Source organism: Pogoniulus pusillus, chromosome 14 (genome assembly GCF_015220805.1).
Source record: "Pogoniulus pusillus isolate bPogPus1 chromosome 14, bPogPus1.pri, whole genome shotgun sequence".
Taxonomy (NCBI): Eukaryota; Metazoa; Chordata; class Aves; order Piciformes; family Lybiidae; genus Pogoniulus; species Pogoniulus pusillus.
The window spans coordinates 5260047-5275159 of record NC_087277.1 but is presented as its reverse complement, the minus strand read 5'-3'; the positions used below and the strand labels follow the sequence as shown (position 1 = coordinate 5275159).

General features: G+C 40.5%; 1 protein-coding gene across 1 annotated transcript in view; it reads left to right on the top strand.

Annotated features, from left to right (window-relative positions):
* The window catches only part of CSMD3 (CUB and Sushi multiple domains 3), a 483827-nt gene extending 474204 nt beyond the window's left edge, over positions 1–9623 (top strand). Inside the window, exons 69-71 of the mRNA XM_064154172.1 lie at positions 2027–2114; positions 4511–4646; positions 7113–9623. Of these exons, the coding sequence (XP_064010242.1) occupies positions 2027–2114; positions 4511–4646; positions 7113–7272 (384 nt within the window). The 3' untranslated portion in view covers positions 7273–9623. The remainder of the gene's footprint in view (positions 1–2026; positions 2115–4510; positions 4647–7112) is intronic.
* Positions 9624–15113: the final 5490 nt, after the last annotated feature.

Genomic DNA, 15113 nt, shown 5'->3' with positions numbered 1-15113 from the left:
TATCTAAATATTGGAATATGCATAATCCTCCCTACTTGCAGTTACTGCTATAGCATTTAACGCACCTAAATAGTGGAATTTGCTTTTTCCTCCTATTCCACTCCTCATCTGGACACAGTCCCCCAGAAACTGTTTATCAGAAGGCTCAAGGACAAATTCCTTTGAGCTTCTTCACACACGGCGCTGTGGTTTACTGCAGTTCCAATACTCAGACCTCACATCCAAGGCTTGATTGTACAAGCTTCTAGGGGCTCATGCCCTCCTATTTTTCAGCCAGTTCCCAACACCAAACTTCCTTGGTTTGGGCAAGGCTGTGTGAGCGTGCCCCTGAGATGAAAAGGATATGGCAAAAGCAAGAAATTTACTTTCAGATATCTAAATATGCAAAAGTATGCAGGAGAATCCTGGCATTCCATATGCTATTGCTATACTGGTCTTATTTGACCATATTTTTCAGTCTTGGAATAACTCAAACCAGGCTACTTTACCCCAAAGTAAGAAATTCACCTGAGAAACACATCCTTTCTTGAGTGAGGAAAACCAAAGAAACCCAAACAAAAAAACAGCTTCAGGGCATTTCTGCAGACATGCTCTTGCCTTGAGAAAAGGAAGCTTCAGGGAAAATCTTGAAAAAAAGCTGCCTCAGGACCCTGAATTTAAACCTCATCATTTTCCTGGGAAGCAAGTACCTGTACATTGTAACAAGACGTGTTAGTTTGGAATGTACTTACCCCAATAAGGGAGATAGCAACAGCATTTCAACACTTTCCTCCTTCCCAAAGTCTCTTAGTTTATTGAAGCAGATTTTGCTCTTGTACCAAGGCTTCATTCAATATTCTTCTGTGTAATGAAGTAATTATTGGGATAAGAATGCTGAAAGATCAATAGAATGCAGTCTTGTTTTTATTTACTTTTAAAGTAATCATTAAAACCTCAATACTTGCATGCTTAGGATAATCAACAACATGACTTTGTCAGCCACTTCCTAAACAAATCAGGTAATTAGGATGCTTGGAAATATTGACATGTTGAATTGCCATAAACTTTTAAGTTCTCTTGATTTTAATAAACAATATTGTTAAAAGCAGTATGAAGTACCATGTATGACCATCAGTCACCATCCTGGCCTGTGTCAGGAACAGTGTGGCCAGTAGGACAAGGGAGGCTATTCTGCTCCTGTATTCAAAACTGGTCAGGCCACACCTTGAGTACTGTGTCCAGTTCTGGGCTCCTAAATTCAAGAGAGATGTTGAGATACTGGAACATATCCAGAGAAGGGTAAGAAAGCTGGTGAGGGGCCTGGAACACAGCCCTGTGAGGAGAGGCTGAGGGAGCTGGGGGTGTGCAGCCTGGAGAAGAGGAGGCTCAGGGGGATTTCCCATTGGAATGGGCTGCCCAGGGAGGTGGTGGAGGCACCATCCCTGGGGGTCTTCAAGAAAAGACTGGATGAGGCACTTAGTGCCATGGTCTAGTTGATTGGATAGGGCTGGGTGCTAGATTGGCCTGGATGATCTTGGAGGTCTCTTCCAACCTGGTTGATTCTATGATTCTATGATTCTACAACTACCTGAAGGGAGGCTGTAGCCAGGTAGGGGTTGATCTCTTCTCTCAGACAACCAGCAACAGAACAAGGGGACACAGTCTCAAGTTGTGCCAGGGGAGGTCTAGGCTGGATGTTAGGAGTAAGTTCTTGCCAGGGAGAGTGATTGGCATTGGAATGGGCTGCCCAGGGAGGTGGTGGAGTTGCCTTCCCTGGAGGTATTCATGGAAAGCCTGGATGAGGCACTTAGTGGTCTAGTTGATTGGACAGAGCTGGTTGCTAGGTTGGACTGGATGATCTTGGAGTTCTCTTCCAACCTGAGTGAGGCTATGATTCTATACATAAGTTGTTGATTTAGAAGTTCTGTCTCTAATATTGAACTGTATTGATTTCCTAGGGGGAAAAAATATTAGGATATGATATCTTCCAAATACCTACTTGTAACAAACTTTTCCCCATGTAGTTCAGAGTACTTTTTGTCTGCAGGTTTCTGCTGAACCTGATGGAGCAACATACGTTTTTCAAGGATTCATCCAGGGTAAAGATTATGGACAATTTGGACTTCAAAGATTAGGTATTCAGCTGTTCCTTGTTCCATACTCTGCTGTATTATGTCCATTAGTCTTAGAGAATCCACAGGATGTTATCAGTATTGTCACTTTAGGGAATATTGAGATATCAATATATTTAAAACATCATCAAAGTCATAGTGGCAAAGAGTATTCTGTCAGAAGCTGTCAAGAGTTATCGATGCCTAACAAGATGCTATTTAGTACAACTATGCATCTGTAATCCTTTGAGCAAAGTTTTGCTATGATAATGTGTAAAGTGCATTAATAACTATGTAGAACACCCATGCTGGAGAATGTTTCACTAACCTCATTTCTTACTCATGTTGTCAAAACAGCATCTCACCTAAACTTTTGCTAGAAGAGTGATGCTACTAAATTTGTAATTTAATCTTTTGGTTGCTCTTAAGAAGAAAAAAAAATGACTTGATAAGCATTTCTTTCCTGAAAATTGATTTGACTCTATGCATTCATTCAATTCTACACCAAACTAATAATGCTTATTCTTTCTTGCTGAAGACAGCTTTGGTAACAGAGCTTTGGAACCACATTCTGTTGCTTTTACTTCATTTACTTCTAATTTACTCCTTATCACCAGGTGAAATTCCCATGCAATTGTCCTCACAGCATTTAATTTCTTTTTCTGAATACTTTTTTTTTTCCCTTTTAGTATATTGATTATGTGATTGATTATTTCTATTTGCTTCTTTGTTTTAATTGATCATTTCTATGTGCTTGTTTGTTTTAATTTCTATTTATTGCCTTGTAAAATCAAGAAAGTCAGTAGATATTATGATGTATGCTGTTCTAAAAAGGTCAAGTCCAAAGATCTGAAAATTAACTTTGAAGCTGAATTGCTATTCTTGACATTAAAAAGGTGTACATCTTGTCTGTGTAGATAATCTAGATAAGGTGTTCTTCAAACATTCAGCACATTGTAACTTTAATTTTTAATCAATAATTGACTTTAGATCTTCACAATAGTTCCTACCTCTTTAGCTGTACTTATCAAGGCAAGGGGGGTTATTCTCCCCCTTACTCTGCTCTTGTCAGACTCCACCTGGAGTACTGCGTACAGTTCTGGAGCCCCCAACACAAGAGGGACATGGAACTGTTGGAGTGAGTCCAGAGAAGGGCCATGAAGATGCTCAGAGGACTGGCGCAGCTCTGCTATGAGGACAGGCTACAAGAATGGCAGAAGAGAAGGATTCAAGGAGACCTTATAGTGGCCTTCCAGTATCTGAAGGGGGTCTACAGGAAGGCTGGGGAGGGACTATTGACAAAGCCTTGTGATGACAGGACGAGGGATAATGGGTTTAAACTGGCAGAGGGGAGAATTAAACTAGATGTTAGGAGGAAGTTCTTTACAGGGAGGGTGGTGAAATACTAGCACAGGTTGCTCAGGAAGGTTGTGTCTGCTTCCTCCCTGGAGGTGTTCAAGGCCAGGTTGGATGAGGCCTTAAGCAACCTGCTCTAGTGGGAGGTGTCCCTGCCTACGGCGGGGGGTTGGAACTAGATGATCCTTGAGGTCCCTTCCAACCTAAACCATTCTCTGATTCTATGATCAATAGCAGTGCATATAATGAAATCAACATGGTGGAATTTCAGTTTGCCTCTTCAGGAGGGTTACCCTTTCCTTGAAATCATGTTTGGGTTTATTCATGCAACATTTATTAATTCTTGAAATTACAAATATCAGTAATATCAGTCTCAAGTTGTGTTGGGGGATGTATAGGCTGGATGTTACCAGGAAGTTCTTCACAGAGAGTGATTAGCATTGGAATGGGCTGCCCAGGGAGGTGGTGGAGTCACCATCCCTGGAGGTGCTCAAGAAAAGCCTGGCTGAGGCACTTAGTGCCATGGTCTAGTTGATTGGCTAGGGCTGGGTGCTAGGTTGGACTGGATGATTTTGAAGGTCACTTCCAACCTGGTTGGTGCTATGCTATGCTATGATTATCAATGTAACATGCCCATTATTATAGATTTTTCTTTGGTAACATAGCACATTAATGTGGATTAATAACCTCCAAAAGTTGAATCACAAACAGAATTACACAATAAGGTATTTATTATGTAAGAGTATAGGTATTGTTCTCCCAGCACATTGCATTCACTTATTGATCACTATATGATATCTACTTAGTGCCATGTTTTAGTTGATTGTCTAGGGCTGGGTGCTGGGTTGGACTGGATGATCTTGGAGGTCTCTTCCAACCTGGTTGGTTCTATGATTCTATGATTATATACACTTACCTTGCAAGTCTTCTCAGCATACAGCTGTATGTATAGAGCTGAGTGTTTCATAACGACCCAGGGGTTTCTGAATTCTGAAGTTACTGAGTAGTATGTGCACAGGATAACATATATTAAATCACTTGTTTCATCTTATTATTCTTTTTAGGTCTCAACATGTCTGAAGGTTCAAATTCTTCTAATCAACCACATGGTACCAATAGTAGTTCAGTGGCCATTGCTATCCTCGTGCCTTTCTTTGCCCTTATATTTGCTGGTTTTGGCTTTTATCTTTATAAACAAAGGTAAGTACAAACTATTTGGTGTTTCTATTGCCTTCAATCTTCACTAGTCCAAATAATGTTTTCTGTAAAACCACAAAACCTTTGCAGAATCTGCGTGTGAACAGTTCTTCCTACTTCCATTAAGGTGTGGGATAATAACTGAGAGATCAGTTCATTGTACCATGCTATATTACCTATTGATACCAATTTAAAAGGTTATAAATTTCTCTCTTTATGATTACAGAAATGAGTACTATAAATTATTGGCATATAAGGAATTATATAATGAAAAGACTTAGCATGTACTTGCCATGGATTGCTTTCCTTGTAGTGTTTTTACGTGACAGAATTATGAGACCTATCTTGCGTAATTTATTTTAATGCCTGCTCTGTTTATTAGCTTGTGAGTATGGGCAACTACTATGTCATTGAGAGGTTTCATTATGGAACTGTTTCTACATTGGCAATTATTAGTTCACATGCAATTATTTCACATAGCCACCAGTCTTCTTAATTTCATTACTCTAAGTTCAAGAGTATTGTTTGTGTTATCAAGACTGATGTTTATTACTTGAATTTAACATCAAGTAGCCTTCCTGTAGCTTTAAATCATTCAATGACTAGAGAAAGTTTAGTCACTTCAATGGCAAGATAATTTTTTGCCTACTACATCTCAAAATGCTGATGTACACTCACAATAATAATAGTAATATACTTGCAGGATAACAGAATCACAGAGCCTTAGAGATTGGAAGGGACCTCCTGATATCATGGGGTCCAAGCCCCCTGCCATAGCAGGATCCCCTAAGATAGTCCACACAGGAATGCATCCAGGCAGGTTTTGAAAGTCTCCAGAGAGGGAAACTCCACAGCCTCTCTGGGCAGCCTGTTCCAGTTCTCTGCCACCCTCACTGTAAAGAAGTTTCTCTTTATGTTGACGAGAAACCTTCTGTGTTCCAGTGTGTAGCTGTTGCTCCTTGTCTTATTGCTGCTGGCCATCAAAAAGTGATTGGCCCCATTCACTTGACACCCACCCCTCAGATATTTGTCCACATTGATGAGATCTCAGTCTTTTACAGACTGAGCAGCTGCAGGTCTCTCTGTCTCTCTTCATAGGGGAAGAATATAGCATTTGCTCATTATTAGTTCTTCACAACATTAGTTTAAAACACATACCATAATTTTAAGATGTCAACAAGCGTTTTTGAACTGCTCCAGAAGGTGAAAAAATATCATTTACTACACATGTGTTATTAAATGCATTCTGTAAACACTTGTCAATGCATTTTGTATTGATGGTTTTACCATACAGTACGCATTTTGTCTAGCACTGCATATGAAACATTTGTAAGGGACTGAGCTTTGCTATTTTGAATTGTTTAGTATAAATTAAAATCTTTCACCTATAAAATCAGTCTTGATAAACATGTCAAGTCTCCAAAGGGAAAAGTAAATCTCAGTTGTCTGGATGGGGAATGATTGCATAGAATCAGAGAATGGCCTAGGTTGGAAGCGACCTGAAAGTTCATCCAGTTCCAAATCCCTGCCATAGGTAGAGACACCTTCTGCTAGAACAGGTTGCTCAAGGCCTCATCCAACCTGGTCTTGAACACCTTCAGGGAGGGAGCAGCCACAACCTCCCTAGGCAACCTGTGCCAGTGTCTCACTACCCTCAGTGGAAAGAACTTCCTAACAGCTCAATTCAAGAGAGATGTTGAGGTGCTGGAACATGTCCAGACAAGGGCAACAAATCTGGTGAGGGGCCTGGAACACAAACCTTATGAGGAGAGGCTGAGGAAGCTGGGGGTGTGTAGCCTGTGGAAGAGGAGGCTCAGGGGTGACCTCATTGCTGTCTACAACTATATGAAGGGAGGTTGTAGCCATCTTCTGCCGGGCAACCAGCAACAGAACAATGGGACACAGTCTCAAGTTGTGCTGGGGGAAGTCTAGGCTGGATGTTAGAAGGAAGTTCTTCCCAGAGAGAGTGATTGGCATTGGAATGGGCTGCCCAGGGAGGTGGTGGAGTCACCGTCCCTGGAGGTGTTCAAGCAAAGCCTGGATGAGGCACTTAGTGCCATGGTCTGGTTGACTGGCTAGGGCTGGGTGCTAGGTTGGACTGGAATGATCTTGGAGGTCTCTTCCAACCTGGTTGATTCTATGATTCTATGATCTTTACAAGATTTTGTTATACTCTTAACTATTTATCATCTGATCATCCAAGTAGAAATACCTCTCTCTTCTCAGGTTTTTAACTAACTCTTTAATTGGGCATCATTTTAAATTAATCACACGTTCCTTAAAATGTGATAAAGAGAGTATCTATTCTTAGCACAGAAAGAAAATTGAGAAGAGAAAATTTGTACAGGAAACTGAGGTGTTGCATTTAGCTCCCATAACTGGAATTGGAAGCTAAGTTCTTTTTGGCTTCTTAAATGTCATCAAGTCAATGAGGAAAACTTGAGTTACGAATGCGTTCTTTTTCTGCAGGACTGCACCTAAAACACAGTACACAGGATGCTCTGTACATGAGAATAATAATGGACAAGCTGCTTTTGAAAATCCCATGTATGACACAAATGCAAAGTCTGTGGAAGGGAAAGCTGTACGATTTGACCCCAACCTGAACACCGTCTGCACAATGGTATAACGCGGTAATGCTACATCTCCAGAGTCTGGAAATTGACACACAACACAGTGCACACACAGGTCACTCATTAAAAGAGAAAAAAAAAGAAATGAAAACAAAAAGTAAAGCACACTTTTCAGGCTATACTGGGTCACCTTTTCCTGAGGATGATAGATGAGAATGGGTAATGGTTATTTTGTTTTGATTTTGGTTTTCATAAACTGGATCGGAATTCTTCTTCGCGTATAGCGCGGAGCGTTTTGAAACCATTTGCTGCACTCCATGAGTGCTACTCACAGTTTATTTGCTTTTTTAAAAAAGGAGGTTATTCTAAAACATAAAAACATATTTGCATATATTGGAGGAGCATCCACTATCAGTATTTCTGTGCTTTATAAAAATTATAATAGAGGGACTGGGTTAAAAACAAAAAAGAAGATATAGGTAGAAAATAAGAGCTATACTTACAGGAGACAATAGGTCACTGACATCTCCTTAACAGTCACATGCTACATCTTTCTCATGAGTTTGTACCTTTTTTTTTTTTCCCATTTCTTCAACCAGTTTTTTGTTGTTGTTGTTGTTGTTTTGGTTGGGTTTGGGTTTTTTTTTAAGTCTAGGATGCGGTATCTAGAAATCAGCAAGTACAACTTCCTCTTTCCAGACCACAGAAGAAAAATTATAATGCTACATTCTTATTTACTGAATTCCCTTCCTTCCGTGACATCTTCTTCCTTTCCACTTTCCTGGTCAAGCTTCTTTCTCTTGTTTCCATTAACAATACCACAAATGGTAATGTTTCTACATTTCCTTTGTCAAGCTTACAACAATTTTGCAATCAAAATGTTAGTATGAACTGAGCTTTGTCATGTCCCTTATAAAAAAGCTGGGGAAGGACTTTTCAGGGTATCAGGGAGTGACAGGACTAGGGGGAATGGAGTGAAGCTGGAGATGGGTAGATTCAGGCTAGATGTGAGGAGGAATTTCTTCACCATGAGAGTGGTGAGAGGCTGGAATGGGTTGCTCAGGGAGGTGATTGAGGCCCTGTCCCTGGAGGTGTTTAAGGCCAGGCAGATGAGGCTTTGGGCAGCCTGCTCTAGGGTAGGGTGTCCCTGCCCATGGCAGGGGGATTGGAAGTAAATGATCCTTGTGGTCCCTTCCAACCCTGACTGATTCTATGATTGTATGTGGCTATGTTCTTTACCATTGAAGGTCATTCCAAAGGTGACCATCTTACATTTTCTTCAAATGTGAAAATATAGTTTAAAGCTATTTCCAATTAACAAGTGAAGTTTACAGTAACATTAGTAATCAAATCCATATCTTTAAAATTTAGGAGTCCACTTTTCAATTCCTGCTGGTTAAAACTTGACCATATCACATCAGTTTATTCCTTTACTGTTTTCCAAATGCATGCACAAGCATGGCAAAATCCCATTGCAAGTTGATGCATTCCAGCAAACTTTGATGAACTTTTAACCAGACCTGCAAGGCAAAAAGTTGTTAAAATTTGGAAATACTGTCTTTTCACATTCTTTTTTAATCTCTATATTGTTAGGGAAGAAAATCCTCACAGCTAATGATTTAAAACTGAATATGTTACCATAGAGCAATGAAAGCAAAATTATTTAAAATAGATATATATATATATCTGAAGCCATTATTTGAATAGGGACAATCCATTCATTTTAGAGACAACTCAGATCCTCCTGCAGCCCTCAGATACAAGTTTTAGACATTCCAGAAGCCCTTTCTAAAGAACCATAGTTTTGAGTTTTGCAGTTTCAGAATTCACATCAGAAGTATTCAATGGCAACTCAGTACTTTATTTGCCGTAGGTCATTGTCTTCCATTCACAGCATGACTCACAAATTCCACGTGTTAGCCAGTGTGAATTATCTGTTAGTATCCCTTCCTGACACCAATAATTCTGTGAAAATCTAAACTTTTTATTACAGTAATAGAGAGTGCCTACCAAAAATCATTGTACCCAGGACTGCTGCTTGGATTTCTACAATGTTTGATGAATTTCTTACAAACCATTTTACAACACTTTGTTTTGAATATTCATACAACTCTGTCAAACTGTATTCTACTAAAAGGATGCTGGTTTATATTTTATACCATTGGTTGTTATTTATTCTTCTTTATTCAAATGACTGCAATAACTATGATTCATTCATTAATGTTAAGGTTAATACATTTGAGATCGTTTAAGATGTTTCTTCTGCAACTGGCTACTCCTCTTATATTAATGCATACACTTTTGTAAAGAAGTATATTTTTATGAAAAAAAAAAGGATTTGTAAAAGTCTGATGTAAATTTTCAGTGCAATGTAAACAAAATAAAAATGGACAATTGCTTTTTTAAACTGTGCTGCTTCTTTGGAAGGTGGGTTTTAAATGCATTGCAATTGTGAAGACAGGAAAACAGCCTGGAGGACCAACCAGATCCTGGGCTGCATCACGAGAAGTGTGGCCAGTAGGTCGAGAGAGGTGATTCTCTCCCCTCTACTGTGCTCTGCTGAGACCACCATCCAGTTATGGAGCCCCTATTACAAGAAGGATGTGAAGGTGCTGAAGTGTGTCCAGAGAAGGGCCATGAGGATGCTCAGAGGGCTGGAGCAGCTCTGCTGTGAGCACAGACTGAAAGAGTTGGGACTGTTCAGTCTGGAGAAGAGGAGGCTTTGAACTGACCTTCTTGTGGCCTTCCAGTATCTGAAGAGGGCCTGCAAAAAAACTGGAGAGAGACTTTTTAGGCTATCAGGAAGTGACAGGACCAGGGAGGAATGGAGCAAAGCTGGAGGTGGGGAGATTCAGACTGGAGGTGAGGAGGAAGTTGTTGATCATGAGAGTGGTGAGAGCCTGGACTGGGTTGCCTAGGGAGGTGGTTGAGGCCCCATGGCTGGAGGTGTCTAAGGCCAGGCTGGATGAGGCTCTGGCCAAGCTGGAGTAGGGTATCCCTGCCCATGGCAGCAGTGTTGGAACTAGATGGTCCTTATGGTCCCTTCCAACCCTGACTGATTCTATGATTCTGAGTTAATAATTCAGATTTGGTATTTTGGGGAAGGTCTTAAAATCACATTGTTATTTTCTGAATCCTCCTGTGAACTCTAGGTGACCTACCAGGGCTTAAATGATTTTCAACAATAACTAATGAACACAACAGAAGAGCTTTGATTGGTGCTGTTTACTAAGACTTCTTTTCTGTTTACATTGAAGTAGCAGGTTTACACACACCTGTCATACTTTTCAACTCAGTGCAGAGCACAGAAAAACCTCATTTTCTTTCTTGAAAAGAAAAAAAATTAAGAAAACCTTAATGTTCCTCAAGGTTGTAAGCTGCCTACTTTGCGCATTAATTTTGCTACCTTTCTGCAGAACTGTACAGGATGTACAGGCTGGATGTTAGGAGGAAGTTCTTCACAGAGAGAGTGATTTGCCCTTGGAATGGGCTGCCCAGGGAGGTGGTGGAGGCACTATCCTTGGAAGTGTTCAAGCAAAGCCTGGATGAGGCACTTAGTGCCATGGTCTAGTTGATTGGACAGGGCTGGGTGCTGGGTTGTCCTGGATGACCTTGGAGGTCTCTTCCAACCTGGCTGATTCTATGATTCTGTGTACATATTAAGAGGTATTGTCCCTGCATGCAGTATTTTGTGGCATTAAGCCTCCCCCCCACCACATTGTCTTTTAATAACATTGAACTGGAAAGGAGGAACTCTGAGAGCCTCACCCAAGCAATGGTAAATTCAGCAACCAGGATCCAGAGCTCCTCTCATACATAGTGGGTTGATTGGATAGGGCTGGGGGATAGGTTGGACTGGATGATCTTGGAGGTCTCTTCCAACCTGGTTGATTCTATGATTCTATGATTTCCTAGTAAAGTTGGAAGTTAGCAAAAGCTGTATTACTGCCAAGCAATTAAACATGATATTCTTTGCTTCCTTTTATATAACTTTCTATGAAACAATTAATACCCACAGGAAAAAATATTCCTGTGAGGGGAGGATGATCTAACATTTAGGCATTATTTTGCATCCAGTTGTTATGCACTGCATATATATTTTCTAAAACCTCAGTGTTATCCCAGCTGGCATTTTTTAACCAAGTGAAGGCCTGTCTTTTCTGCACTGTGTTAGTTTGAGCTTTACTTCCAGACTAAACCTCCCACCGTTTGATCATTTCATGCATCTCCTTCATACTGCTCTCCTAAGTGACAGCTAGGGCAATGAAAAAAAGATATTCATAATTTGGTTTCTTTAGCTAGCAATATAAGTACAGTGAGTAATATTTCAGGCAAGTAATGTTGAATAAGATTTCATAGTGTCAAATATTAAACAGGGTTAAATTAAAAGGAAAAATTTATCATGTAAAAAAAATAACTCCAGTGAGGTAGCTGTGCTCCCCATTTACTATCTCCTGATGGTGAAACTATGGCAACATAGTATCCTGACTTGCTCAACTGTGAGGAAGTGTAGTAGTAGCTCAGAAAAGTCAGTCCCATCACTTTGTGTAAAATTCTAAACAGTGAAGAGATATCTTCATGCTTTAGCCATCAGTCAGGTGTCCAGTGAATATCTGCCTCCAGGCCATACTTTGCTGTATACAGGATCATAGGATCACAGGATGTTAGGGGTTGGAAGGGACCCAAGTTGATCATGGAGTCAAACCCCCCTGCTGGAGCAGGACAATCCTATCTAACACAGATCACAGAGGAACACATGCAGACAGGCCTTGGAAGTCTCCAGAGAAGGAGACTCCACGACCTCCCTGGAGAGCCTGTGCCAGTGCTCTGTGACCCTTACAGTGAAGAAGTTCCCCTTGTGTTGAGGCAGAACCTTTTCTGTTGCAACTTACACCCATTGCTCCTTGTCCTATCACAGGGTGCAAGTGAGTAGAGCCTGCCAAATCAGACAGATTAGGTTGCTTATCCTTTATGTCTGCAGTACATAGAAAACACATTGGTAGAAAATGCTGTAGCTACCAAACAAACTGAAGAGACTTCCATCAAAGGAGCCACACATCCATTTTAAGGTAAGATCTTAAACTATATCAGCTTTTGTATGGACTTAATGCTTTAGCTGCATGGCCACACTCCTAATATGTACCGTGTTTAGTAGGGTGGTGTGATGGTTTGAGAGCTACCCACCTCCCCACAGAGTGAGTTCACCCAGACTAGACTCAGCCAGCTGGAAATTAAGGATTGAAGCTTTATGTACGCAGCTTAGCACAATATACAAGCAGATATTTACAGCTATATACAGAAATAGACAAGTTAAAACTAGTACAGAAACACAACAGCCCTTCCAGAAATCAGTCCCCAGGAGGGGCTCCCAACCACCTTTTGACCTTCTACCCACCCCTCTACCTTATCCTAGAGTCTGCTTTACATGCAAGGTGAGCTGGGAGGATTGGTAAGGGGAGCTAGAAGCAGAATGATTAGTTGGGTTACACTAATCCAGACAGAGCAGCAGAAGCCCAGGGAGAAAACACAGACATCAAACTCCAACAGATAGAACTCTCTTAATCTATGTTTGTGTCCTTGCTTTCATCAATCTCAGCAAACCTATGAGTGAAACCGACATCACCATTGTTTCCTTTTCACAGCCTATAATCTAATTCTTCTAGTTAAAAATATTCCAATTAGCCTCCAAACAGCCTCAAAACAGCACAAACCTGTTGTGAACAGATGGAATAAGCATCCATCTTATTTTAAGGACCTACTGAAAGCTACAATTAACATGCATTTGGTGGTCTTTTTTGGGGGCTTATTTTTGTATTGAAGTAGAATTAATCTGTTGTAGCTCTTAAAATATCATCAAAGATTAAAAAATATTCTGAGACTTGTAAATTTATACTTCTGATTTAATCCATTAAAGTTATATTTATATGACATAGAGAGTCATGGCAGTCTGCTGCTGTCAATATCATGTAGAATCCAATACTTAGCTCTGAGGTGGTGGACAATGAGAAAATGAATTAAAACCTCTCACTGCTCGTCTCTGGATGCTGAAATTATGTCAACATGATATAGATTGCCTCTAACCAAACCTAAAAATGGCTAATTGCACGCTATCAGTCATGTCTGTGATTCTAAAATAAGATGATGATGGACTTTGTCTACAATGAAAAGCAAAAATCATATATTTGGCCTGGAGTACAGAGCTTGCCTGTAAGGGGATAAATTGATACTTACTAGAGCTTAATGAGCCAAGATGAACTGTCAATTGGTCGTTGAGAAAGAGATTATATAGAGCACCAGAAAGATTCAGGGGGATAGGCAGCTGTCCTCAGCACCACCACAGGCTCCAGGAAATAATGCAAAGTGACAAAAGCAATTAAGGAAGCTGAGGAGCTGAGAGTTGGCACAGTTAAAACAGATGTCTCCTATAATTCTTAAGCATGCCCAGAAGATATATATATCCTCTCTATATATATATAGATAGATAGATATACACACACACATACAGGATATATATGCATACACACACACCTAGAGTGTATATATACTATGCAGTAAATAAAGCACTGCATATATCCATGCACACATCTAAAGTAGCATCTTTCATTAGCTCAATGTCCTTATGGGGGAAATGATTTTTGTCTCTTAATTTGGATCCACTCCCTTATGAATTTTGCATGTGGCTTGTTGTCTCTGTGTCTTCTATAGCTGCAAAGATGTTTGACTCTTCTCTTCTTGAGACCTTCCTCACAGGTATTGGGAGAATGATATGCCAACAAAGTTGTCTTTTCTTCAGGATAAATGAAACCAGCTCTCAGTGCTTACAAAACAACTTTTGCAGTCTCTAACCATCTTGGCAGTCAAACCACTTTGTCAATATCTTTGTTGTCTCAAGGATCTCTAAAATGGCTCTCTAACGTGTTGCTGTCAGCAATATAAGCCAACCATAAGAAAAATAGAACAAGTTTTCACTTCTTTGCCTTTTAGACCATATAAATTAGGGGAAAGTGTTGAGGAAGTATATATGAACTGTATGAATTTTGCTACAAGTAATTACACCAAAAGAAATTAGAAAGAAAATAGATGCAACTAAACTGTCTCAGGAGGTATTAATTTCCAGGTCTAAGAGTTAATCTCCATGTATTGCTCATTAGAGATGTTCTTCCTTTCTATTTGGATTGTCTTGCATTCGAGTTCCTAGTCCCTGATAAAAAAGCTGATCTTTCACTGGTTGCCCTTTGACTAGCAGCCCACTTAGACACTTTAGAAAACACCCAGCCTGGGTTGAGATGGCTTTTTGAGTGCACCTCTTGGCAGATCTTATTGCTGTAGACCAGCTGAAGAGTCAGCAAGTAGAAGCCATGGGTCCCTGATAAATTCTCAGTGGGGAAAGCCTGTATATACCTTACTTGTAATGCAGATGGAGAATAAATGTCATCCTTGCAGAGAAATGCCATGGCTGCTGGGCAGATGGCAGGGTGACAAGGGCTTTCCTGGAAAGGTCTCATACATCTTCAGTAAAGGCTGATGTAGAACACAGAATTTTGGGAGTGTGCACTCTGCTTTGCTCTTGCTGGTGGTCTTCTAGTAGTGAAATGAGAAGAAAAAAAACACAGATCAAAGACTACATTCTGTTTTGTCTGATATTCTGTCTTAAATGCTTCATTTAACACAAGGACAAGTGCAACACACTCTGCTTCTGGAAAAGAAAGAACTAAATACAGCATGCTGGTGAGAGGTCTGGAGCACAGCCCTGTGAGGAGAGGCTGAGGGAGCTGGGGGTGTGCAGCCTGCAGAAGAGGAGGCTCAGGGCAGAGCTCATTGCTCTCTACAACTACCTGAAGGGAGGCTGTAGCCAGGTGGGGTTGGTCTCTTCTCCCAGGCAACCAGCAATAGAACA